Here is a 27915-nt window from a genome sequence, read left to right as displayed (position 1 = left end):
AGTTGTTACTCGGGGTTTGCTACTGCAAACTACTTATGTCAAGCTGTGAAATAAAGCCTCTGAACATCACTGCCCTCCCCTGGACAACACTGTAACTGCTGGGCCGGGAAAACAAACCTTCAGACCCAATTCAAAGGAAGGGAATAGTGGGACGAGAAATGGAGATGATAGGTCAACTTCACATCGGAGAAAACCTGCCTGTTCTGGGCTTATTTCCAAGGAGAGCTTTGCATGGCCTTCACCTAACAGAAGAGATTGTCTCAGGACTCTGAGTGCACCAGTCTTAATTGCCCCAGTCAGCCTTGCCGGGGACCCTCACCCATGCATCCACTGTTCCTGGAGCTCCATTTCAGCACAGGCCTGGGCACTCAGACCTTGCCTGAGCTAGCTGTACCTGTGCCCAGCCCTGGGCCTTGAACATATGCTTTAGCCTTGTTTCTAGCCTTGCCTCTGACCCCATCTCTTGCTACTCCCTGGGTAGACCCTGGACATGACTGTCACCCTGCCTCAACTGCAATGGTCAATGGACCCTGTTATCACCAATTCTGCTCTGCCCACCCTGTTTCGGACTGGTAGGACTGTGCCCTAGTTGGCGAGGGCACTGCCTGTGCAGGGGTTACCATTGGCTCCTGGCTCATATCCCCTCGTGGAGTGGCCCTACTCTTGCTGCTCCCTGACAGATTTTATAAAACATGATAATCTACTACACAGCTTCATATGCCTGCTGAGTGAGGGTACGAGGGATCTGCTGGACCAGGGGCTTGGGGAGAGTTAGGAATCACACAGGAGATCCATGCAGGATCTACGCTCTGTCTTCCACAACACATGCTGCATCCATTTCTTTTCCTCCTTTCTATGAGCAACGCTACAAGAATGCGTTGGGGGGCGTGGAGCGGGGTTTAAGCTCAAAAGGAAAGCTACTCTCCTTCTTTCGGTAGAAGGGAAGACGATTAGTATTTCCTATGCAAGGTCACTGCATTTGACATGGGGATATTTGCCTACCCTGCAGGGTTTATCAGTTCAGCACAATACCCAAGGGGGCGAGCCACGTGTTTCCAGCAGCTTTCAAGTCTCAGCAGAGCTCAGATTTCTCTGATGAGGAGCTGCCAGGCAAGGGTCTTGGGGAGATGCTGCTGCCCGCACACATGCCACTCTGCAGCTGACTCACTAGCGTTTCTCTTTTTAATAAAGTGCCCTGTAGGGAAGCTAATGCTGAAGCCCCTGAGACTGGGGCTGAGCAATAAATACTGAAAACATCCTTCCCTGCCATTTCAGAGCCAGTTCAGAAAGAAGTCATACAGAGACTCACTCCTTCTACAATTGCTAAAGATGAAACATGGTGCATGTAGAAAACACTAAGACGAACTGGAGCCAGGGATTTATCGAGCCCCTGATATGATTTTGGCAACACCAGACCCTTCACAGATCCCCTGGAAGAGGATGAAACCTTTAGGAAGCAGATGGGAGGTGATGAATCTTATTTCCCTGCTGTGTCGGAATCAGAGCTGGTTTTATGGACTGCCAAGTGGCTAGGTGGGAAACTCCGGAGCAGTGGAAGAGCAGCACCAGCATACTCAAGGAGAAAGCCTCCAAAGCATTTGGCACCTCACTTTCAGCTCCCCTTGGCTGTAGCAGCTTCAGAATATTCCTTTTTTTCCTACAGTGGTTCCATCCCAGCTTTTTGGCTCCTGTGTGTAATCAGGGCAGTCGTGCACCAAGTATATTTATCTCCTCAAAGCTGTGACCAGGTCAGTATAGAACGTCTCAAAATCCAACCTACCGGCTCTCTGTCACAGACAGATGCCATCCTGGCCTCCCACCTCCCAACCCTGTCCATCACAGCTCTCAAACAGAGCCATTCTGGAAACTACCATCAAGATCTTGGCACCAAAGTCTGAGACCAGCCCAGGCCACCGGTTTCTTGTTTCCTGACTCAGTGGCCTCTCCTATTACTTCACTATAGACTATATGTAAATTGTTGCACTAATCATGCCATCCATATCTATCACTGGTCCCAATGACACATCTGGAAATCTTCTCACGAGATTAGAGGACAGAACCTTATTGTGAGAAGAAACTATCTGATTCCAGAAGAACTAATTATTCTCGTTGTTAAATGTGCTAAAACCAAGCTATTTCGGGGCTGGCATATTCCTGTACAGCTTCTGGAGTTGAAGCCACCTGAACTATAGGTGGGGCATATAACCATCTCTCCAGTTCTTCATCCCAGTTTCCTGAGGCTCCATTTCTGAGACAGTCACTGTGATAATAATCTTTTTTTACTTTTATTAAGTAGAAAAAGTGAAGGTGATTTAGCTGCAGAGGAGAAGCAGAAAAAATCACACAAGGCAAGTTTAATTCCCAGCTTCTCAGGCTCTCAAGGCTGGGAAGACAAGTGCTGCAGCATGAGTCCTTGCCTGGTAAAGCTCTGCTTGGGATAGAAACTTTCTATCCTGCCCCTCCTGGAGACTATGCAACCCTAGCTTTTATGTCTTCCCTCAGGGTGGATGGGAAAAGCAAACAGAAGTTGTTGCCATCAGACAGCAGCCTCCACCCAAATGTTAGGATAAAGGAAACATGGTTCAAATCTGCTGCTCTGAAGCTGTCCTGCAAGGGCACCATGGCCAAGTCACTTCATCGGATGGGGATGATTTCTGTCTGCACCTCTGAGCTCTCCAGGATGAGGAGCTGTATGTCCTTTTGAACCTGAATAGTGCAAGCACAACGGGGCCCTGATCTTTCATTGCTCCTGCCATATAAATAATAAAAAGGCAGCATGGGGGAAGACAAGGCAGCTGCTGCATGGGCTGTTCTTCTACTGTAGATAAATAAAGGGTTCTAGTCTCCAGAACTGTCAGTCTGGCACCTTTCAACAGCAGGAAGTGAATGATTATTGCAGAGGGAAGAAATGAATAAATAAACACCAAACAGACGACTTTTTCATGGATGCTCACTCTTCTTAGGCATGGGCAGCATGTGCCCACAGCTCCACATGTGGGAGGCATGGGAAGTTGGCAGTTCTTTTATACATTTTACATTTGTTCTGTTCTGCTCGAGTGCCTGATTGTTTTTTTTTTAAGAAGAAATTGGCTGGGGGAATCTGGAGGTTAAGAGCTGCAATAAGAGGCAATTTTTTAAGCTTTGTCAGTTTTTGCTGCTTAATCAACTGGACATTGTCCCTTTGAATAAAAGATCCTGAATTCTCAGCGAGATGGTTGAAAGGTACCATGAACTCCCCATGCATTTACCATATGGTATAAATCTCCCTCACAGCAAACAGCAAAGTGAGCAGCACAGCTTGGGATGTTATTGGGAAGTCTGGCTGCTGATCCCATGACGGGAGGCCAAACTGTGGCTTGGCAGAGTCTGTTTCAGCCCACCCTAATGGGATACTGTGCAGCTCCCCAGGGAGAAGGGTGGGTGATCACACCGACCCTTCAAGTGGATACAGAGCAGAAGGCTTAACAGTTTCCTTGGACCAGTAATGGGAATTATGGATCAAACTCAGCTATGGCTCTAGGACCCCCTCTGCCTCCTGCCTTTGGCTCAGTATGCCTAGATCCCAGCAGAAAACCGTTTCCATTCTTGCTCTTTGCTGTTTCCTGCCAGGAGGGGGAGCCTGGCTCCTGCCTTCTGCTGCAGGCAGCCCGCAGCAGGCTCTGCTGGGGCTGGCTCCTGCTCTGCAGCCCTGAGACTGTCTCGTTGCAGAGACTGCCTCCAGGAAGCCTCCATGCCCACAGTGCCGTGGCTTTACAAGTGCCTGCTGGACAGTGGAGGAAAGCCCTAAAAGGAGGTGGGGGGAAATGGGAAGCTGGGGGATGCCATGTTAGTGCCGGGAGGTCGATGCTGAAATGGTGATGCTGTGACCAAGGGCCTGGGTTTAGGGCCGTGAGGGAGCAAGCGGGGCAGGCACTTACCACCATGCGGTTGAGGGACACCCAACAATCGTCGGGGAAGTCCTGCAGCATAGGCACAAGGAACTGGAGGCAGCCATCCCAGTGACACAGCAGCAGCATCATCCCAATCAGGTTCACAATCCGCACCACTGCACTGGCCAGATCGTAGGTCATGTGGAAGATCTGCAGGGGCCAACAGGGAGCAGATTAGATGGCAGCTCCCCAGACAACCAACCCAACATAATTAGATGCAGTATCAGGGTCAAAAACCTTGCTAAAATAACAGAAAAGGCTGCATCAGCTTAGCTCAGGTCAGTCACAGTATGCAAGCAGAACCAGCTGAAAAACAGATTAAAAACTAAAATACAAAATCATAATCATTCGTCCCTCTTGCCCTTTGATTTTGCATTCTAGTTTACATTAAAAGCCCCATAACTCATTTTATAAAATAAGTTGGTTGCAAATATTTCTGAAACATCAGCCACTCCTCAGAAATAAACTCTGTCATTACATCTTTTTAACTGCAATGCCCTTCTTTGATTTCTGCTCTTGCTGAATATATGCTACACACTGACCCATGGTGGAAGCTGTCTTTGTACTGGATGTCAGATGCAGTCTCTGCAAGTATCAAATGCAAGAAAGAATGGCCTCAAACTCAGCAGTCACTTCTAGAAGAGTATCTGATTCAACTGTTTTCTTGTATTTCCTGTATTCTGCTGCTATATCACTTCCAGTCTTACGTGAAGGTGGGCAAGGAAAAGAGAAACACGGCAGAGCTGTATAGCAGTTCTTAGCAAGGAAGCCCAGAAACCTGTAAACAGGCAATGGCAACCACACCTTTGCAGTCAGTTCTCTAATGCAAAGGGAGTCTATGGTCGTGTTGTCCTTAGTATTAGTCATAAGCAGAACACACTGAGAAATCCAGGTGCCCTATTATCAAAGCTGCATATGCAGTCAAGAATTACTATTTTTTTCCTATGGGTGGTGTGTTGTGGAGACATTGGGGGTGCTTGGCTCTTTTATGCCCAGCTTTGTGATGACAGGTAGACACACAGGGCATGCCAGCGACTGCTATCCTGAGCTACTTATCCGCCCAGGTTTGGTTTTCCCTACCTTACAACATGCCACAGCGAGGAGAGATGGGCTCTGGAGAGCGTGGCTGGCCCTGTGTGGCTCAGCACAGAGCCCACCTTCTGGCCTCTTTTGCCATTAACACAGTTCATGAAGAGAGGAGACTTTCAAGCCGTCACTGGGCAATGGTTTGGATCCAGTAAGGACCATACACTTAGTCTTCACAGTGTGCTGGCTTCCAGTTAAAGAAGCCTACTGCATCACCCTGAAAACAGAGACCCCAAACACATCTGGCATCCTCTCCCACATGCTGCTGTGTCAGCACGGCAATTTGAGACAGAGCCAGGATGGATGGAGGCCTGACAGCCATGCCCCAGCCCTGCCAACGTGTCCTGCCCTAGAGCCTCATCTGGAGAAACGTTAATCACTGCTCCCCACACACGGTCTTGCTGTTTCTGGTAGAGGAGGAGTGAAATATTTGGACAGCTGTGTGTGAATGAAGCGGAGAGACTCACTGCTGTCAGCTGCCGGTCACTCACTGCTGGTCCTTCTCAGGAGGCCTCCCCATGGCACATACAGCCTGGCTGTTTTGCAGCCCAGCCTGCAATCTGGTGACACAATGTCCTAGTTGGATTTAATGGAAGGGAACAAAAAGCAGAGGAATGTGAGGAGCAAAGACGACTACTGTGAATCAGATGAGGCTGCATGTCCCAGCTCTATTCCTGCATTTCCACCCTGACCTGTAGGATGGTACTCCCTTCCAGGGTATATTTCAGTCAGCTCTGTCCTAATCCAGCTACATCAGCTTGAAGCTTCCCACAGAGCTTGTTTACCCCACCCTGCAGCCCCTCCTGCTCTCTCAGTCCTGGACTCCCCAACAGCCCTGCCATAGCCCGTCCACTCCGGCCCACAGCCTCTCTGCTATGTCACCTGCAGAGTCCCCCTCCGCAGCTCTGCTCTTGTACCTCAGCCCTGCCCTGCTGCTCCGGCCCTGCGTGGTCACACTTCCTGTCTTCTGACTTGCCACCACACCTCTCCTTAAAGCGCGACTCCCAGTGCTGTTGTAAAACTGACCTCCAAGTGAGCCATGCAGGGCACACAGTGACACCTATCTGAGCTCACTATTTCCTTAGGGATGTAGCAGGATTAACTGTTAGCTCTTCAGATGGAAAATAAACCTGTAAACACAACTTTCTTACGGGGCACCATAGTGGGCCAAAAGGCACAGAGACCCTGATACAGGCTTATATAAGATAGCAAAGTAATTTTCAGTTTGCCGTGTTATTAATAAAAATTGATAGTGCAGTGACTGAAACTGCAGGGAGAAGCACACCTAGTGCTTCCTGAGTGCTGAACACCTCCAGGGCACTGCCTAGGCTCCGCTGAGCCTCAGTGCAGGAAGACGGGCACGTAGCGGGTGAGTCAGCTGCCTGGGAATCACCTCCGGAGGGGCAGGCGATTACCGAGGGAGATGACTGTCAGGGAAGTATCTGAAGCAGGGGATAGGCCATAGGCATGCTATGTGGCTGTATGGCTAAGTCCATATAACTCCTTGCTGCTCTGACAGAGATAGTCCTGCTCCTCCCAACCACCCATGGCAGTATGTACCTGCCATCTTTGCCTATACCAGGGATCAGCCTCCTCTGATCCCATAGTGAGTCAGTTCAAGCAGCTAAAAAGGCAGAAAACTTTTGTTATAAAAGAAAGGAATCATGGTATGTCAGTTTAGCTGCCTAAATTGGCTCATCACTCTGTTGTCAGAGCTAGCTGTTCAATTTGAATGCCTGTTTCCACACCAGATATTAACACTTCCCCACCTAATCAGGATGCTGCGAGGCCATATGCATTGGGAGATGCTCAGTCCGGACCGGGAGGGAGCCACAGAAGAATGCTGGAAACCAGAAGGATGAATGATTCGGATAACTCCTTCTAAACTCCATTATTTCCACTGCATCCAAGATGCAGCTGGAGTCCACAGTGTCACTTAGTGTGAGAAAGGCCATTCTAGCGATGCTTCTGGGCTGAAAAGAAGAAAATATCCGAAATCCAGCATGAAAGGCTGTTCTAGGAAATCCAACTCTCAATGCTGACTCAATAGGTCAGTATGAAAGCTGAGCACATAATTCATAAAGAATAATTCCTACTGGTTTCATCCTTTTTTTTTCCATTGCAGAGCTGATCATTCTCATTTAGATACCCAAAGCAAATCCAGCCTATCTGAGTGACAGCCACGGGCTATGCTTTTAATGAAGCCAGAGCAGCAGTTTGCAGAAGGATCTCTGAATGGATCTTTTGTATTGCTAGGGTTTTACTGTGCTAATGACTATTCCTCTCCCACCTACGTGTGTTTTTCAAACAGCTCCAGCCCTCCTGTAACCCAGGGAACTCCAGCCAGGGACAGGGAGAAACCCTGTCAGATTTAGGAAGTGCCTTTCTTCCTTTAATATATTAAAAGCAGAGAGTGAAAAGCCTGAGGGAATGGATGGTTTAGGGGAAAGGTGAATAGATATGGAGCTTCTTATATGACGATTGGGATCTATTCCAGTCAGGCTAGGGCAGAAAGCCTTTATTTTTTCATGCACCTCCGAAAAACAGGAATAAATGTGTTTGCTTCTGCCGTTAGGCCCCGCTGCCTCCTCTCATGCACTAATAACTCACACATTTGCTGGCGGCTGAGAAATGGCAGCTCTGTGCAGAGTGTGTGTTTACGTCTTGGCTCACAGGTCTTCCTTCACCGCTGGGTCACCACCCATCACGTAACCCACCCGTAAGTGTAGGACCCAGTGTTGAAGCACGAAGGGGAGGAGAGTCCTGCCTCTGTATTAACATGGGGGTGCATCTGCCCTTGCAGTGCACGGATGTTCCCAGCGCAGAGCTCAGAGAAGCCAGGAGCTCAGTGGCCATTCGGGATTGTCCTCTAATGCCCAGCACTGACTAGAGGGAAGGATCACAACTGAGCTGACACAAACTTCCCACACAGGTAGAGACAATATCTGCTTTACGCAAGGGTAGATTCAGCTCACCTACTTTGGACCTTGAGATCTAGACTATATCATTAGAGTCATTGGATGGAAACCCACACCCAGAGGGTGACACATGTGGTTTGTGGCACTTGTTTACCTGAGAAGGAGATGCACGGCATCTCAGAAATTCCTGTTTCTCTCTGCTGCCCATAAAGTAAGCCTAGATAATGAACTCCAACTGTAAATGTCTGAACTGCAGGTGAGACAAATCCAATTTCAAATGTCAGTCTCGGGAGTTATCAGCTCATGCCCACTCCTTGGAATACATTTGCATTCACATGCAAGAGAAAAATAAGAAACACTCGACTGTGCAGCACACAGGAATAACTGTGAAGGGGTGTGAACGAACACCTTCCACTGAGAAGAAGCTCCAACTGTAAATAGGTGCCTGTGTTGCAGGGAATACTAACTCCAATAGACTGCTGGAGAGTGTCTAAGCCAGTTCTGCAGTGCCCTAAAGCAGTCTATAGCTTGCCAGGGAGAGGTGGGGAAGAAACATTCTAGAATAGCTGGTCCACAAGCAGAGGAACCTGAGCAGTAATTGGAACTTCTCTGGTTTTCATCATTAACACTCAGGGCTCGCTTGTCCTGTTGTAACACAACCCAGGCTGGGTCCCAGAGCATCACACCTCCTTCTGCCCCTGGAACTGCTTGTGCTTTCCACCTTTCTGCTGCCTGTGATTTGGAAAAAGGGAGTGAGGAGGAGGAGAAGGACAAAGCACGGATTCACCCTTAAAAGCACCTCTTTCCAAGGGTATTCTCTGATAGAGCTAGTATCCCTGTTTCTTGATTGTCCAAAACAAGCTGTGGCTTCAGAATCCCTGTTACAAAGTAGGCTCTGTCCTTCTAGCCAAAGCACACCTTGCAACGCTTTCTGAAAGGACAGCTTGGGAAAGTGGGAGGACCAAAACTTTCCTCAACAGTCATCTCTAGTTATATAAGAGCTCCACCTTGGAAATCCCGCTTATACACAACAAGCTATCGGGATCCTATCAGTATGAATCTGAAATCTTGTCAGCCCCAAATAACTCTGTAAAGTGCTCCTCAATTGGGTCTGTACTGCAGCAGGATTCCTCTAACCTGATCGCTTGAGCTGGAAGAAATCAAGGACACCTTGGAGAAGCGGGAGCCTGGCTCTGGCAGCGAAACAAGGGCTTTGACTGAAGTCAAAGTTGCATATTTAATTAGGCATGGTGTTTTATGTTGGCACACAGCCTGGTGTGGCTATCCAAACCAACAGGTCACCAGAATTTCTCAGATCCTTGAAAGCGATGTTGCATTAGCGCGTCTGTCTGTCTAGGGCCGTGGAGGCTGGACTGCTCCGAGACTGAGAGCCCACTGAGAGGACACTGAGGCGAGTGCTGTGCAGGGAGGCAGCTCGGTCCAGGCACACTCTGCACCAGACCTGCCAGGCCCAGGCCAGCTCCGGCAAAGTCTCTGTCTCTGCATTCAGCTCCCCAGCATGTCAAGCTCTGCAGGCTGGGGTGCGATTGCACACCCTGCTGTCTCTGCATGTACCGGAGGTGCTATGCTTGGAATGAATGGGGTTTCCTGAGGGTCTGGGGACCGTGACGCAGAGGCATACTAATGCACGGCTGAGCCGGAGCTAAACACCTTGCCAGAGAGAGCTAACAGTATCTACACTAGCTCAGCTGAACACTGGCTCTACACAGAACTGACTTCCATCCACAGGGTTTATGAACAGATTCTGCACCACAGGAAAGCAGTGAAACTGCTTGTTGTCCTTCGCTACCTCTACTAGCAACACAGCAGTATTTCTGTAGCACTGCATCCAAACTAAGGCCTGCTGGTCCTGAGCCAGTGCTTGTGTCTGTATCCACACTATGGTTAATATACAACTGTGATAAATCCCCTGTGGATAATCAAGTAGCTGTGACACTGCTCCAGCTTAATAGAAAGCAAAGAATTTACTCTTAATTTATGACTTAAAAACCCCAAAGACCTTAAAAGGAAACACAAATCTCAAAAGAGAATCAAAACTGTATCATATACCATAGAGTGCTCTAGTCAGAGTCAAGGTTGTTCTGCTGTGAGGAAATGTGTATTTACTTATATTTAAGAACAGTATTTGTGGACTATGGGGAAGAAAGTTGAATGTCTTTCACTCTTCCTGTCTCGGCTTTTGTAGATAACAACAGAGGTAAAGATACATTTTCCTCATAGAGGCATTAGCTGCCTTTTCAAACCTAAGTGTTAATCTCTTGATATACTGGGGATAAGTGGTTGCTGTGATGAGCTTTTCTGAGCCTAAAATACTGTTAGACAGATTACTGTAGGGTGGTTGTACTAAGTCCCTGCATCACCAGCTACAGTGTCTCTGCATATCACCTATCTAATCACTGACTGGGCCTCATCCTGTTTAGTTACAAAAACTGACTGGACAACAGTTTAAGCTTTTACTCATTCTGGCCAACATACAAACCAAAGGCAGCTCATTGAAAAACCAGTGGTTTTGCTCATTTAGCGATCACTACCACAAATCAGTGCCAATTCTTGTGGCGAGGGGCAAAATGTCACCTTCTCCACACTCAGCGCTGAGTCTTGACTGACACAACACATGTAAGAGGGGAAGGGCTTGGGAGCCTTGATGTGCAGATCCGTCCTGGGAGACTGAAGTGAGGGGAGAGACAAACAACATGAAGAGCTCGCAGGATGGGCTTCCCCCAGGAGGAAAAATCCTCTCCAGGCACACACACAGCATTATGCACATTAGAGCACCAAAGCACGGAAGCCATGAGCATACACAAGGTGCACACAGAGCCAAAACCCCTGATCAACTCAGACGCTGTAAGGACACACAAGACATCGGAGTCGAGAGAGAAAGGGCAGCTCCCCAAAAAATCCAGCCTGTTGAGTAAACCCACGCTATTGGGAAACACAATGTTTCAGCAAAGCAACACAGATCTCAGCTGCTGTTTTCCCTCTCCTGATGCTGCTATGGGAAATGCATCACCAAGCCCTTCACTTGCTCCTTCCTCACCCTTCCCAACTTTCTATTTATTCTCCCAGTGATGTCACATTTAAGCTGTGCCAAAACATAAACTAATTTTAGTCCAAAAGGTTTGCTGTCTCAAGTAACTCACCAGGCCACACATTTGGTTCTTTTGGAAGAATAGACAAAATGCTGTTCTTGCCAGTAAAATATACAAAGATATAAACTCCGAATTTCTGAGGCAACTGTTGCTCAGGCTGGCCTGCTGAAAAGGGACTTAGTTAAGGAAGAAAAATTATGCAAAGGAACGCAGTTGGGCTTATTTACAACTTCACAGTGTAGTGGGAAGCAGGAGTCCCTTATGAAGCTTTGGGTCAGACAGCTTTGGGCTGTGCTGATCACAATGTGTTTGGCAGAACGGCGCAATGTTGTGGGAGGGAGGGAGCTTTGGGATCCAGATTGTATTGGGACAACGCTGAAAGCACCAGCCAGCACACAGCAGATGGACTGGAGATGGGAAATCATCTGTGGTGCACAGATACATCTGCAAGCAGTGTGCAGATTCAGGGATGCGCTCGACAGTTTGAGACGGTGTGGGATTTGGTTTTGCCTGCTTTTTGCTGTGCCAGCAAGGAAAACTATATCCAGAAGATCAAGTTTTAGATGAAGGCAAGAGTTTGGGGTTGATTCTCTTTTTATGCTTGCTTTGCACCAAATGACATAATCAATGTCAGCAGAGTTGCTGATGCTGCCTTGAGTCAGTGCGAGAAGAGAATCAGGTCCGTGATTCATTAGGTTTAACACTCACAGGGGAACATATTGTGGAGTGTGCTTGTCTCAGGGCTGCCTGGAACAGCGAGTTTGAGGGAAGTGCACTGAGTGCCAGGTGTTAAGAGAGATATTCAAGTAGATTTTACACTTAAAATATAATAATCCTTTGTGCTGCTGTGGCAGTTTTCACCTGAAGGTCTCAAGGGGCTCGGCTGACATTAATCTGGTATGCTTCAATGTCTCCAGTGAATGTGCGATCTTCATTATTGTACAAAATGAGGCACATGAAAGGGAAAAGCCACTTGCCAGAGGTTGCACAGGAAGCTGAGAGCAAAGTTTTGAGCCAAATCTAGGGATGTCAGCTTTGATCTCCTGCTCTAACCACTGCCCATGTATTATGGCTACTAACTAGAGCCCAAGGAGGTATCCTTCAAGTTCAGAAACAGCCACTTCAACACCAAGAAAGGCCACAGTGTGTATGTGCATGCAGGGCAGGGAGAAGTGATCTCGCAGCAGCCTGGTGCTGTTAAAGCTCTGTAAGAACATGATGCAAGCCTGCAAGCCTCTACCTCCTCCTGACATGATTTAACTCTTCCCAGGCAGCTTGCTTCTGGCTAATGGAAGTTCTTCTCCAGGTAGGAGCTGAGGGGCCATAGACAGAGAACAGCAGAAAGCCCATGCAAAAACGAAAGGAAAAAAAAAAGCATTTTCTTGCCTTCTCCCTCAGAGACTTGTGTCTACTGGAAAATATTTACAGCAGAGAAAGGTGAAATAACAGGACTAATTAGCACTGAGAAAGCTGGCATAAATGGCAGATGTTTATAGATATATATAAACCCCAAAGATCCTGCCACCACCATGCGTTTTGCCTCTTGCACTCTCAGAGTTGAGGTTGTCGTGACAACAGCCCCCCTTCCCCCCCCCCCCCATGCCACCATTCCCAGCCTAGACTTTATTCTCCATCATTTTAAGAACTTTTGTCACCACGGCAACGTGACACAGACTTTTAAAAATATTTTCTAGCACAACTCAAACAACTGTCTTTCCTGCACGGTTTTCTTGAAACCTCTAGGAAAAAACATTTAGGGTTGGATTCTGCCTCCACTGAACCGAGCTGTAAGCCTCCCATGGGTGCTAGCTAGCAGGGACAGGAGCTGGCTGGTGCCTCCAGAGCAGGGGGACGATGGCATTTTCACCTCCCAGGCAATGTGTCCCAGAGCAGCAACGCAAGGACTGGGGCCAAGGCTTTTTCAAGAACCTCTATGACTTTGGAGGATGCGCCCCTTTGCTTTTCAATGGGGCTTATGTTCTCATACGCCTACAGCTCAGGTTTTCAACAGTATCTCTCGATATAGTTAAATGCTTTTGGAAAAAGAAAAAAAAAATCAAGCCCCCGGAGCTGTAAGTAGGTTAGGTGTCTCGCTCTCAGTGGGAATTAGATATCTTACCTGCCTAGGCATTTTTTTTAAATCTCTCATGGCTCTTATCTGCATCTTGGGGAATTGTAGCTCTTCTGAGAGGCTAGCAATGAATCACTTCTGGAAATAGGTCACAGGCTTTTTTGGAAGTTTAAGAATGACCACAGTCATCAGGCAAAAGGTCTGTCTAGCTCAGTAGCTATACATAGATACGCCTAGGGAAAGAAGTAGCTGGGAGGCTGAGGGGGAAGGAAGCATAAATACCTGAGAAGGAGACAAGAAACATAACTGGTTTGAAACTGGGGCTTGATTAGTGTGAGGAAAACATGGCTACCACGGGGTAAGAGGTGAAGCCTGCCAAGTCCTGGAAATGGCATCAAGAAGGAGCACGGAGCGGTCTGAGAGGCTGGTCCACACAGGTCTGCGCTGGACTGGCACTCAGTGAAGGTATTCATCACTGGAAAAAGCAGCTGAGCAGCAAGATGAGGTAATCGATGGATGACTCAGATGATGTAGGTGAGTCCAGGCTGCAGACTGTGTCACAAGCACCTCATTTGTGGTCTGATCAAAAATTCACTGAGCGAAATGGGAAAACACCCCCTGAGTGCGCTGAGCTACCAGGCACAAAGTCAATTAAAATGGTTAGCATGGACAAATAATGAGACAAAATACTACTGGCAATATTGATCAGGTTATGCTATTACCTAGGTCAGTAACACCCGGTCCCTTAGAGCATGGATCTATTTTCAGCGAGGAAGTTAAAAAAATGTATAAATAGGTGTCCTGAGGAAGGGGATCCCAATCTTCTTTCCTCCCAGCAGCAACATCAGGTTCCAAAGCTGGGCCATATCACATACTGTTTTGAAGCTGTTTGCTTTCCACTAAGTGATAGATTTACCACAGTTCAAGGATCCCTGATTAACAGGTAGGAGTTAAAAACCAGTAACTATAGAACACCTTCTGGGATAGTTTGGTCCAGGGAGGAAATGGTGATAGGCAGGTAAGACAGAAGTATCCCAGAAAGACATCAGTATCATGGGATAGCTTAGTGCTCTTAACTATCCTCTCTTACCCAAAGACAAAAGGACTTTTTACCAAAGTGAAGGATCCGCTGATGAGAGGAAATGCTCTTTTTTCCAAACAATGTGCATTTTGGCCTGTGGAATACATTGCTGCAGGAACCCTTCAGGCCAGGAACTTGGCAGGATATTAAATACATGCCTAAGTAAATAAATGACTGACTAATAATAACTTTTAAAAATTGGTCTATATTCTTCCTTTTCAGTGCTTAAAAAATCCCTGAGGAATAAATCTACCTGTGAGCAGATTATTTTAGAGCTGTTGTTTTGGACTTCATCACATGCTCCCTCTGAAGCATTTGATCACTAGTAACAGCAGGAGAGTGGACTAAATGAACGTCTGGTCTGCCACAATGCCTCCCCATCTCCATTTACACACATGAAAGAGCCTGACTCAGAGAACTAGGGACTGTCAGCTGTGTTTGTATCCATAAACACACAACCAGAACCCAGGAGAAAGACAATCAGATCAAGAGAACACACCTTTCAAATGAGAAAGAAAATTGTCTTCTCAAAATTCAGATTGCCTGTAAAATAGCCCTAGTTCACATTCTAGAGAAAGCTGCCACAAAAGAAATTAGCAGTGACCTTTGTCTTCATATTTCTTTCAGTCACACTTGAATTTTTTAGTTTAAAATTCAGAATAGATTTTAAAAAAACAAGATTGTCACTTAACATACTTACGGATTCATATGGTTACCACCTGGGATATAATATAAACTCATTAGGTCCTGCCCAGTAAGTGCAAACTTGCTGAAGAACTACAAACTCATGCAGTTTACTCTTGATCAATTAGTATTTCTTTAATGCATCTTGCATTTCAATCAAGAGAGAAAAGCACATGCATATTAACCTTCTATTGATCCCTATGCAAATATTTGTAAAATAGTGCACTGAAAGATGGGCCAAGAAATGCACACCCCAAAATGGAATGAGCATGTACTTGTTTGTCTTCAAAACACTTCTCTCTGCATAAGCAAGGCAACATTTGCACACACAGCTGAGGCCCCCACCTCATCCTAGAATAGGCTCGAGCAGTTGGAAGCAGAAGAGTTTATATATAGGCTCTTTCCCTACAGGAATCTGGCCTGTGGCTTCACACCTAAACCTCCGTATGGGGGACCCTATAGAAGCAGCACACAGAGATCAGGGCAGCAGCCAAAATGAGTCCTACGGGCTCTTTAAAAGAACTGCAGCTACACATATTTTCACACTGATCTCTTCTCGGCTCTGCAGCTAGCATTTGTTTAAAGGATCAGGCTTTCTGTCGACTGAAGTGATGGCAAGTTTTTTCCTCCTGTTTTTAAACAGAGCCGATAATGTAAATTTCTACATGCTGCATCTGCCCACTGAGGCTGGTACTGTGTTATGTTTGATTATATTTATGTACAAAAGCATAACCTATTGCTGCTTGTAGCACAGCTCAGCCTGCCAGGATGGTTCACGTTCTGCAGGGAGATTGAGTACTTTCCACCTAACTCAATCCTCTAGTTTAATTTGATTACAACCACGGCAACCAAGCACAATGTCCACCCTTGACTTTTTTTATGCTGTTAGTGATTGTAACATCCATGAAAGCAACCGGCCTGGCAGGCTTGGAGACTTGAATGGTTTCATGCGCCACGAGGCAGAGAGTGTGAGCAAAGACAATGAAAGCTCCTCCGGCTGCAAACTCGGTGACACTGTATTTTAATGGAGACTGAAGTTCACAGACTGAGGATGCTCAGCACAACGGCCTGATTTTCAGATGGGCTGAGCGTTTGCCTGCAAAGTTTCCATTGATCCACTTTGGGCACTCTTTTTCTCACTAGCAACATTTCAGAAACGGCAGATGAAACAACCGGTGCACTTCATACCATAGTGATAAGAGTTTTTGACTGCAGCACTGGACAAATTCAGAAGAGAGGTGTGCCAGGCTGCTGGGTAGGCTGCTGTTTGGTCCCTAATAGCACAAACTGAAATTGCTTTGTTACTGGAGGGTTTTTTTCTAAATTGCTTTGATGGAGACTGGTCTGAGTATTTCCAACAAGGATCTGAATCGTCTTTTGGGGGACCTCAACAGTTTGCCGGCAGAGCGCCAGAAGATTTCATTGTACAGACTGATGCAAATTTATTTGCATACAGTGTGTCACACATGTTGCATCTGGCCCAAGACAAGTAACAGGGAGACAAATGCCCTCCTACTCTTTTAGAGTAATAATAGCAATATAACCTTTTCAGTATTGCAACGTGCACCTTAAGAGAAGACATCTCGGAAAGAAACAGCGCAGTGAAAATAACTCCCTGAGTAATATACCTCAGAAAACCTGTACCCTCCCGTAACCTTCACAGAGGAGACACAGAGAAATTAGAGGAAGAGGAGCTGCTGGAGAAAATACAGCCATTACCCTCACATGCATGCAGGCCGTGCTGATCCCAGGAGGACAGCAAAGTGGGGGAAGTGGCTGGGTGCATTTTTTATTTGCTTTAAGAGTCTGGGGCAGGGAAAACTGTTTTTTAACCAACAAGCAATGTAGATTATATTTATGAAAGTATGACAGGTTAATTCCTGCTGTGGCTGTATGTAGATACTTTGGCTGATTATAGAAAAATGAACTAAGTCAGAGCAAAGATTTTAAAAGCAGTATTTAAACTCTACCTAAAATGTTCTTAAACCTCTATTAATATATGCTGGGCAGGAACATAGTCCCTAAAGGCTGCCATTTTAATTAGAAATCCAAGAGGAAATGCTGCCTGATGACAGGTATCAAGGCAAAAATCCCCAGAGCTGCAGCCAGGGAGAAGGAGGAGATTTGCAGAGCTCTCCTAGGGATATAACATAATAGTATCATAATAATAATAGTAATAGTAATAGTAATAATAGTTTGACAGGGATGTTGTATGTTCAAGCAAAATACCAGGGTGTTATAAAAAAGTGCTGCTGTCCCCTCTGCCTCCAGCTGTGCCTCAGAGGTTGAGGCCTGGAGGCGTATCATCAAGCTGATAATGTAAAGGGGAGTCCATCTTCTTATTCACAGTATAGGGCTTTTCTGACCTTGAAATTAACCTTCAAACTCTGACATCCTTTCTTTGCAGCAAACCCATACCAACCAACCATCCAAAAGGCAAAAGATACTAGCAAGTGCTTTTACAAGGCCACACCCTTCCACAGGCAGGTTTTTATCCTTTTCCCCTGAAAAGGAAGAGGCATTTGATACTAGGTACTTGTCTGTCAGTGCTGGAACGGACCCAGACACAACCACGGCATTGCAAGATGCTCGCACAAATGTTAACAAAGTCCTAATGAAACCATTTCTTCTTGTCACATCATGTGATCAGAAAGAATTTTATTGGTATTTCTCTCCAAAAGGCACATAGCATGACAGAATTATTGAAACAAAGCGACTTGCTGTGGCCCAATTTTTTCTGTTTTCTTTCTGAAAGGGCTTTGCTGCTACATCTATTCAAATTTTCCTTTTAGTCCTGATAGGAATGGGACCCACCACTCTCTCCTGATTCACTCCTCATAAGCCTGTGAGCCTGGCTTCCTTCATACCAGCGTACACAAAGAGTAATTTCACCCACTTCAGTTGAAACCGCAACTGAACAAGGTCAAACCACATCAGATGTGGAGTCCAATTGCTCTAGAAAGCTCTCTTTGGCAGCAACCAGGATCAGTTAATTCAGAACAAGGCATGAGAAACCTCACGTCAGGCAGAGGGATGATAACCCACCTCCTTGGAAGACTTCAGCTGAATGTGTAATAGTGAGAGATTGATTTAAACTTGGAAGCAGGAGTGGTTTTTAACCTTCCAAAGCTCTTGTCTACCTTATAACTCTGGATATACTTATAGCTCACATAAACATCCAAACTGCCCTTGAATTGTGTTGTCTGTGGAAGAACCTCCGCTGTCTGAATACACGCTGTCTGAAAGAGTATTTCCTTGAATGCATTTGGAATTTGCTGCCTTTTCAGTTTCATTGACTGCTCCATATCTTTGCTGAATACGACAGGAAAAATTTATACAGCCCTCATCTTTTTCTAGCTCACTTTACAGGCTTTTTCTCTTCCCCTTACAGGAAAGAATTTCAAACTTTTCATTTATTCCAGGTTGTTCTCAATCACTCTCATCAGTTTTCTCTGAATTCACTTTAATCCTACAGTACAGAAGTAGCCCAAGTAACTAAAATTGGGATATTTTCATCCTCAGTTATCCTATGATGGCCATTTATATTACTTTTAATGCTTGCCTCTACCCTGTGCTCCCCCAATCCCCATTCTGCTTTTTTATCCCCTCCAGCAGAGAACCAGACAGTAAGAAGCTATACAGAAGAAGCTTCTATAAAGAAGCTATACTATGAAACAGAAATGGAGCTGCTTTAACCGTTCATACGTACTTTGCTTAGTTTCTTGTTCAGTTTTAAAAGAAACCAAGTCCTTTGGGAATTCACTTCATAACCTGCTCATTTGACCTCTCCTGCCTTGCCCTCTATAGTCTGGATCATTCTTCAACTTCTGCTGCCTTGTCTGATTTAATGACACCTCATTGCTGTGAAAGCCCCAGTCCAGCAGTAGGAAAATTTGCCCCCATCAGTGTAAGAAGAAATGGGCAGAAGAAATGATGGTGGCAGCACTGAAAAATTACCAGGGGAAATGAAGTACATAAAAATGACAGCATTGATCATTCTTTACAATCCCCTAGCAGCTCACTGCATGCTGCCGCAGCAGAGCCTCCCTTGCCAATACCTCTGAATATTTATTCAGAGAAATTAAGTCTGGGGTAGAATCTGCTTTACCTCTGTGACTGACTGGGCTTTAAAAGAGCTATGTCTACACTCTATGTACATAGAGGCTATATCTACACTGGAAAGTGAGAATGGACTCCAAGCAAGTGATAGGTATGTGGAGCTGGCCTCGTGGCACACACTTCCATCCCCAGCAGTGGCTGCAGTTGTAACACCCATTCAAATATCAACAGTGAATTTAGGAAGGCTGAGTATCTCAGGATATTTGCTCCTGGATGGTGTTCAGCCTCAGTCACGCTTAATCTGTCCAGACCACGTGAATGAGAGCTGTGCAAAAAGGCAGAAAATACTCAGGCCCTCCACCTTGGAAGAAGCAAGGCTATGGTGTAGTCCGTGTCTGGATGTGTGCTTGTACAGATGTAGTGCAGATACTAGACAAGCTGGGACTCAAGAACTGGTTCAGACTCATGCTGAAGTGACAGCAGGAGTCGAGAAAGGCTGGCATTGCCTTTTCTCCCCCCAAAAAGAGTACTAGTAGAGTAGTAAAACTGCAACACAGGACTAGACTTCTGCCCTAGAAAGCAAGCCATGCTGTAAGAAGGGATGGAGAAGGGACTAGTGCAGTGCTTCAGTGGTTTGCATTTACTGTAATGAGTGTCTTTTCCATGAGCACTTCTAACCTAAGGCAGAATTATTATTGTGTCAGCCGTGATTATAAATGAAGCCGGATCCCTGACCCCGTAAAGCTTTGGCAGAGCAAGAAATGTGAATCAGGACACAAGCATGTCAGACAGAGGATGTAGATACCAGGAGCAGCTGCAACATATGGGATCAGGCAGGGAGAACCAGCAGGGCAGCAGGGACATTCTTCCTAGACAACATGAAAGTACTCGTTTCAGAAAGCTTTAGCACTAGGACTACATGATTCTCTGTTTTAAATAATACTATTAGTTTCTCTCTTCGTGTTTATGGTGCTTTCCCCTTCACAAAGTGAATAGGGAGTTAAATTGCAGACAGGGAATTCTGCTTGAGCAACACGGGGTAAGAAATGCTGCTTTGAAACCCAACTTCAGGCAAACCTGACCCCTTCTCAGACTGCTGTCATCCCAGCAGCCTGAGAAGGGGTGGTGGGATGCCTCAGAAAGACAATGTTAAACTGAGGATGAGATGAAACAAATGCAGGGCACCACACTTGAACCTATTCAGATTTCAAAGCCTGAATGGGAGAACCCAGATATGAGCCTGGTCCACTAGTTAGGCCTTAGCATGAATTCAAAACCATGGGATCTGATTTCCCAGTTCTGTGTCCGATACAGCTGAAATCTCACAAGAGGGAAGATTTCGCCTCTTTTCACTAAATTTACAAGAATATCTTCTGGGTTCACACCACCATCATATTTCAGACTTTTGTGCACATGGTGGGCAGCTAGTGAGACATGGGAATTGCAGTGAAGTTTCTCTTCGTGACTACCTATGAACCGGCGACTTCCTCGAGAGAATTTGCTCTGAAGCACGCAGATGGGTGTGGGCATTCCGAAGAGCAGTAAACAAAATAATCTGAGAGATCAAGTATTTCACAGCCCCCAGTGGGAAGACTGAAAATGGAAGGGAGTCAGGAACAGATGTCTGATATCCCAGTTACTAGTTTGGAACACCAGGCACCTCAGTCTCTGGAAGGATTAGACTGGTATCCAAATTTTTAACAAATGATTGGTATTTGAGTCTGAGCTTTGTAACTCTCCTAGCACAGAGACAAGAAATGATCTTTTTGTTGGCCGGACGGTTGCAAAGGCAAGGACCAGCAGGAGGAAGAGACTCCCCCCGAAGCCTGAGGTGCCCTTGCAGAACCGCTTCACCGCTCTGCAGGCCAAAGAGGAAAGTCCTGTCACACCAGGAGAAGCGCTGGAGCTGAGTAATGCAGCCCGATCTGCCCCCCGTACAACAACCAGCGCCACTAAGAAAAGGCGACGGGTGACAGTAGCAGGCGACTCTCTTCTGAGCGGTACGGAGGTGCCCGTTTGCCGACCGGACGCACTCTCTAGAGAGGTGGGCTGCATACCAGGGGCTCGCATCAGGGATGTCACCGAGAGGCTACCAAGCCTCGTACAGTCCACTGACTATTATCCGCTGCTGCTGTTTCACGTGGGCACCAGTGACACAGCCAGGAGCAGTCTGAGGATTATCAGGAAGGACTACAGAGCCCTGGGAGCGGCGGTAAGGGACTCGGGAGCGCAGCTAGTTTTTTCATCAATCCTGCCAGTCAAAGGGAAGGGGTTTGAAAAGGCCAGTCCAATCTGGCGAGTCAACAAATGGTTATGGGACTGGTGCCGCAGCCAGGGGTTTGGCTAATTACACCATGGGACTCGCTTTGAGAAACCTGGTCTACTGGGGGCTGACGGGGCCCATCTGCCAGAGAAGGGGAAGAGCATCTTCGGTCATAGGCTTGCCAAGCTGGTGAAGAGGGCTTTAAACTAGAGATGCCGGGGGAGGGGAACCTCAGTCCATCCCACTCCTACCAGTTTGATGCCAGGGCCAGCACTAGATGCCCAGAGCCTGGAGAAGGAACACAGGTCAGCAGGAGAGCGCCTGAAGAGCAGCACAAAGGAATTCCAGCCAGTAAGACAGCTTCATCGGGGGCCCAACTTCAATGCCTCTATGCAAACACATGTAGCATGGGGAATAAACAAGAGGAGTTAGAGACGTGTGCACGCCTGCAGGGCTACAACCTCATTGGCATCACGGAGACGTGGTGGGATGGCTCCTATGATTGGAGTGTTGGGATGGAGGGATACAGGCTCTTTAGGAAGGACAGGCAGGGGAGACGAGGAGGGGGTCTCGCCCTCTATGTCAATGACCAGCTGGAGTGCACGGAGCTCTGCCTGGGGATGGATGAGGAGCCGACTGAGGGCTTGTGGGTCAGAATGAAAGGGAAGGCAGGGACAGGTGACATTACGGTGTGGGTCTGCTACAGGCCACCTGACCAGGAAGACCAAGCAGATGAGGCCCTCTATAGACAGATAGGAGCAGCCTCACGCTCCCAAGCCCTGGTCCTCATGGGGGACTTCAACCACCCCGACATCTGTTGGAGGGACAGCACGGCAGGGCATAAGCAATCCGGGAGGTTCCTGGAACATGTCGATGATAACTTCCTTCTCCAAGCAGTAGAGGAGCCAACGAGGAGAGGTGCTATGCTGGACCTTGTTCTCACCAACAAGGAGGGGCTGGTGGGGAATGTGAAGCTCAAGGGCAGCCTGGGCTGCAGCGACCATGAAATGGTGGAGTTCAAGATCCTTAGGGCACCAAGGAGGGCGCACAGCAAGCTCACTACCCTGGACTTCAGGAGAGCAGACTTCGGCCTCTTCAGGGATCTGCTTGGCAGAGTGCCATGGGACAAAGCCCTGGAGGGAAGAGGGGCCCAAGAAAGCTGGGTAATATTCAAGGATCACCTCCTCCAAGCTCAGGAGCGATGCATCCCAACAAAGAGGAAGCCAGGCAAAAACGCCAGGAGGCCTGCATGGATGAACAAGGAGCTCCCGGACAAACGCCAATACAAAAAGGAAGCCTACAGAGGGTGGCAGCAAGGACAGGTAGCCTGGGAGGAATACAGAGAAATTGTCCGAGCAGCCAGGGATCAGGTTAGGAAAGCTAAAGCCCTGATAGAATTAAATCTGGCCAGGCACATCAAGGGCAACAAGAAAAGATTCTATAGGTACGTCAGGGATAAAAGGAAGAGGAGGGAAAATGTGGGCCCTCTCCAGAACGAAACAGGAGACCTGGTTACCTGGGACACGGAGAAGGCGGAGGTACTCAATGACTTTTTGCCTCGGTCTTCACCGGCAAGTGCTCGAGCCTCACCACCCAAGCTGCAGAAGGCAAAGGCGGGACTGGGAGAATGAAGAGCCGCCCACTGCGGGAGAACATCAGGTTCAAGACCATCTAAGGCACCTGAAGGTGCACAAGTCCGTGGGACCCGATGAGATCCATCCGCGGGTCCTGAAGGAACTGGTGGATGAAGCTGCTAAGCCACTATCCATCGTATTTGAGAAGTTGTGGCAGTCCGGAGAAGTTCCCACTGACTGGAAAAGGGGAAACATAACCCCCCTTTTTAAAAAGGGAAAAAAGGAAGACCCGGGGAACTACAGGCCAGTCAGTCTCACCTCTGTGCCTGGCAAGATCATGGAGCAGATCCTCCTGGAAGCTATGCTAAGGCACATGGAGGACAGGGAGGTGATTCGAGACAGCCAGCATGGCTTCACCAAGGGCAAGTCCTGCCTGACCAACCCAGTGGCCTTCTATGATGGAGTGACTACATCAGTGGACACGGGAAGGGCTACAGATCTTGTCTATCGGGACCTCTGTAAGGCCTTTGACACGGTCCCCCACAACATCCTTCTCTCTAAACTGGAGAGGTATGGATTTGATGGGTGGACTGTCCGGTGGGTGAGGAGTTGGTTAGATGGTCGCATCCAGAGGGTAGTGGTCAACGGCTCAATGTCCAGATGGAGGTTGGTGACGAGTGGCATCCCGCAGGGGTCCGTATTGGGACCGGTCCTGTTTAATATCTTCATCAATGACATAGACAGTGGGATCGAATGCACCCTCAGCAAGTTTGCAGGTGACACCAAGCTGAGTGGTGCGGTCGACACGCCAGAGGGACGGGATGCCATCCAGAGGGACCTGGACAAGCTCGAGAAGTGGGCCTGTGTGAACCTCATGAGGTTTAACAAGGCCAAGTGCAAGGTCCAGCACCTGGGTCGGGGCAACCCCCGGTATCAATACAGGCTGGGGGATGAAGGGATGGAGAGCAGCCCTGCCGAGAAGGACTTGGGGGTACTGGGGGATGAAAAGCTGGACAGGAGCCAGCAATGGGTGCTCGCAGCCCAGAAGGCCAACCGTATCCTGGGCTGCATCCAAAGCAGCGTGGCCAGCAGGTGGAGGGAGGGGATTCTGCCCCTCTGCTCTGCTCTGGTGAGACCCCACCTGGAGCACTGCGTCCAGCTCTGGAGTCCTCAGCATAAGAAAGACAAGGACCTGTTGGAGCGGGTCCAGAAGAGGGCCACGAAAATGATCAGGGGGATGGAACACCTCTGCTATGAAGAAAGGCTGAGAGAGCTGGGGTTGTTCAGCCTGGAGAAGAGAAGGCTTCGGGGAGACCTTATTGCAGCCTGTCAGTACTTAAAGGGGGCTTATAAAAAAGATGGGGGCAGACTTTTTAGCAGGGCCTGTTGCGACAGGACAAGGGGGAATGGCTTTAAACTAAAGGGGGGTAGCTTTAGACTAGATCTAAGGAAGAAATGTTTTACGCTGAGGGTGGTGAAGCACTGGCCCAGGTTGCCCAGAGAGGTGGTGGATGCCCCATCCCTGGAAACATTCCAGGTCAGGTTGGACAGGGCTCTGAGCAACCTGCTCTAGTTGAAGATGTCGCTGCCCACAGCAGGGGGGTTGGACTAGATGACCTTTAGAGGTCCCTTCCAACCCAAACTATTCTATGATTCTATGATCTGAACATCAAGATTTCATTAGAGATCCCACCTCTCATCTGTAGACTAAGTATCATGGAGGATGCAAACACTTTTGACAAGACTAATGAGAAAGAATTTGGCAATTGTTTCTTCTTCAGATCTGCTGGATGTCAAGAGGGAGGTGAGGAGGAAAGTGTTGAGGGTCATTAGGGATGAGGTGAGGGGCATGGAGTAGAATGTATTGGGATGCAAACAGAGAAAACCCTAAATGAACATCAAGGGAAAATACTGATTGTAAGGCTCTTTTAGCAGCATTACCTTGCTAAAGGAAAGGTAGGAAGCCATATCCTCTAGGGCATGAGAAATCAGGGCTGATACGGAGTACAGGAGGCTTCTGTGAGCAGCTGCGATTGCACCTGTATCTACCCAACCCAGCATATCTTCGCTGTGATTCAGTACACCCAAGGTGACCTGGCAAATCCTTATCATCACAAAAGACAGAGAGAGAATGTGGGGATGGGAATCTCACTAACGGACATTCCTGAGTTTGATTTTAATGAGCAAACACTGTACCACCTGGCATGACAAGGCACTTAAGCAGAAAACAACGGAGAAAGGAATGTGCAGCTGGAAGGAGAAAAACAAGATAAAGACCATGAGGGCATTTCGCATGATCAGAAAGAACGGGCCAATCTGCTAGAGCATAGATGCGCGTGAACACAAGGCTATAACCTATCTGCAAGCTGCAGGTAGCGCGTGTACACTTCTGCTTGCTATAAAAGATGCTAACAAAGAGCAATAAAGGTCTTTGGTTGCCGTGTCTGCCGGAGTCCGTGCCGCTTTTCACCCCCACAAATGGCGCCCAACGTGGGGCGAAAATGCTGGAACAGAGCACCGGTGGGGAGCCAGCTGAACGAGTCATAGCCAGCGGGAGACAGAGCAGTCTCAGGAAAGAGCTGGAGCCGGAACTTTGAATCATCGCCTCGTCGGAGCAGAGGTGAGCAGCTGGGAAACTTAAAATGGGATCGCAACTAACTAAGGAGGAGGAATCTATACTATGTATTATTAAGAAACTGTTAGAAAAGCGTGGAGTTAAGTATGATGACCATACCCTCCGCCTATTGCTTTCATGGCTAAAACGAAAGGGAATTCCCCTTGATTCGGCTACTGCTTTTAACGGCGAGCGGGAGACCCGCTACGGGGCGCGGGACTTGCTCAGTTAATGGGGGAGGACCCTATCAATACGCCGTAACTGCAGGCACGGCTGGCGCCTGAAATTTTAAGACAATCAGCAGACCTTGCGTTTCAAGCAATGATAAAGGTCCCTGATACAGGACGACCGGTAAAATCCTTTACTAGCATTAAGCAAGGGACCAACGAACCTTATATGGATTTTATCGACAAGCTCCAAGAAGCTATTCAAAAACAAATACAAAATCCTGAAGCCAAAGAGGCATTGCTTATGAAATTGGCTATAGAGAATGCCAATGAGGACTGTAAAAGAGTCTTGCAGACATTGCGAAATCCGACCATAATAGACATGCTTGACGCGTGCAATCGTGTGGGTTCAATTACACATAAGAATGAGGTTTTTGCAGCCTGTTTAGCTGCTGCCTTGCGTCCCGGTAACAAAGCGTGTTTCCGCTGTGGAAACTCGGGGCATTTTAAACGGCAATGTCCTGAGAATCCTGTACAGAAGGGAGGATCGGAAGGAATTCAGCAGCCCCCTGGTATTTGCCCACGCTGCCGCAAGGGGAGGCACTATGTTAATCAATGCCGGTCGAAATACGATCTCCGCGGTCGACCCTTGTCGGGAAACGGGAAGTCGAGCGCGAGGTGGGGGCGCGCACCGACACAAATGCCACCCCAAAATCCCCAACCCCAAAACCCCATGAGACCGCTGTCTCAGCAGGCCTGGATCACCTCAAGGCCAGAACCATCGGCAGTGCCGGAGTGGATGTCTCCACAGCCACCAATCTCTCTATAAACGATCAGACTGTGCACAGGGTGCCCCTCAATGTGAGAGGCCCCCTTGGCCAGGGGCTGAGTGCCCTATTGGTGGGGAGGTCCAGTGCTACTATGCAGGGTTTGTTTGTGTTACCTGGGGTTATCGACTCTGATTATACGGGACAGCTGCAGGCGTTGCTATGGACCCCCTCTCCTCCAGTATTTATTCCAGCTGGAAGTAGGATTGCACAGCTAGTTCCTTTTAAGAGTATGGTTCGTAATCGGGATCCTATTTCCCGGGGAACTGGTGGATTTGGGTCCACAGGTGAACCAAATATTTTTTGGACTCAGCTTGTCCAAAGAACTCAGCCCACTTTGACCTGCACTCTAAAGAATAAAGGCAGCAAACCGGAACAACTGGTAGTGAAGGGAATGATAGATACAGGGGCAGACGTTACTATCATCAGTACTGCAAAGTGGCCTGGATCATGGGAAACCATCCCGGTCAACACAGGGCTAGTGGGAATCGGAGGCCTGTCGACGTCCAGGCAGAGTGCCAACTTAATACAGATTGTAAGCCCGGAAGGACAGGTTGCAACTCTTCGACCTTTTGTGGTTCCTGTGCCGTTAAACCTGTGGGGACGAGATGTCTTGAGCACTTGGGGACTAGTGATTGGCACTGCTGATCCGCATCAACATTTTTAGCGGGGGTCACTGGCGCTCGGCCCACCGTTCGACTCACATGGCTCACCGATCAGCCAGTGTGGGTGGATCAGTGGCCCCTATCACAGGAAAAGGCCGACGCGTTGCGAACATTGGTGGACGAGCAAGTGAGTCAAGGACATCTGGTTCCCACCACCAGCGCCTGGAACACCCCAGTGTTTGTTATAAAAAAGAAAAGTGGCAAATGGAGACTTCTACATGATTTACGGCAAGTAAATGCCGTGATTCAAGATATGGGGACATTGCAACCAGGTATGCCTTCACCGACATTGATACCTCGTCAATGGGACATTGTGATTATCGATTTGAAAGACTGCTTTTTCACGATTCCCTTAGCGCCGGAAGATGCTCCCAGATTTGCCTTCTCTCTCCCAGTTGTAAACCATCAAGGGCCTAGGCTGCGATATCATTGGACGGTGTTGCCCCAGGGCATGAAAAACAGTCCCACAATATGTCAAATGTATGTTGCGCGTGTGTTGTCGCCCATAAGAAACAAATATCCTGACTTAATTTGTTATCACTACATGGATGATATTTTAATCGCCGGACGAGACCCAAAGGAACTCATCACAGTTATGAAAGATACGTTGCAGGGGTTAAAGACATACGGCTTGCAAATAGCTCCTGAAAAGGTGCAAGTGCAAGCCCCGTGGAAGTACTTGGGGTGGAAGATTTTAGAACATACAATACAGCCCCAACCCATAACCTTGCAATCTAACATTAAAACACTGAATGACTTGCAAAAACTAGTAGGGACTATCAATTGGGTACGCCCATTGCTGGGAATAGATAATGACATGTTAAACCCACTGTTCAAGTTGTTAAAGGGTAATCCTGAGTTGACATC

General features: G+C 47.7%; 1 protein-coding gene across 1 annotated transcript in view; it reads right to left on the bottom strand.

The window, feature by feature from the left end:
- The window catches only part of HCN4 (hyperpolarization activated cyclic nucleotide gated potassium channel 4), a 114991-nt gene that overhangs the window by 37592 nt on the left and 49484 nt on the right, over positions 1-27915 (bottom strand). Inside the window, exon 3 of the mRNA XM_076348743.1 lies at positions 3918-4079. Within this exon, the coding sequence (XP_076204858.1) occupies positions 3918-4079 (162 nt within the window). The remainder of the gene's footprint in view (positions 1-3917; positions 4080-27915) is intronic.

Source organism: Aptenodytes patagonicus, chromosome 10 (genome assembly GCF_965638725.1).
Source record: "Aptenodytes patagonicus chromosome 10, bAptPat1.pri.cur, whole genome shotgun sequence".
Classification (NCBI taxonomy): domain Eukaryota; kingdom Metazoa; phylum Chordata; class Aves; order Sphenisciformes; family Spheniscidae; genus Aptenodytes; species Aptenodytes patagonicus.
Note: the sequence above shows the minus strand (reverse complement) of the source record. Positions and strands in the feature narration are given on the sequence as shown.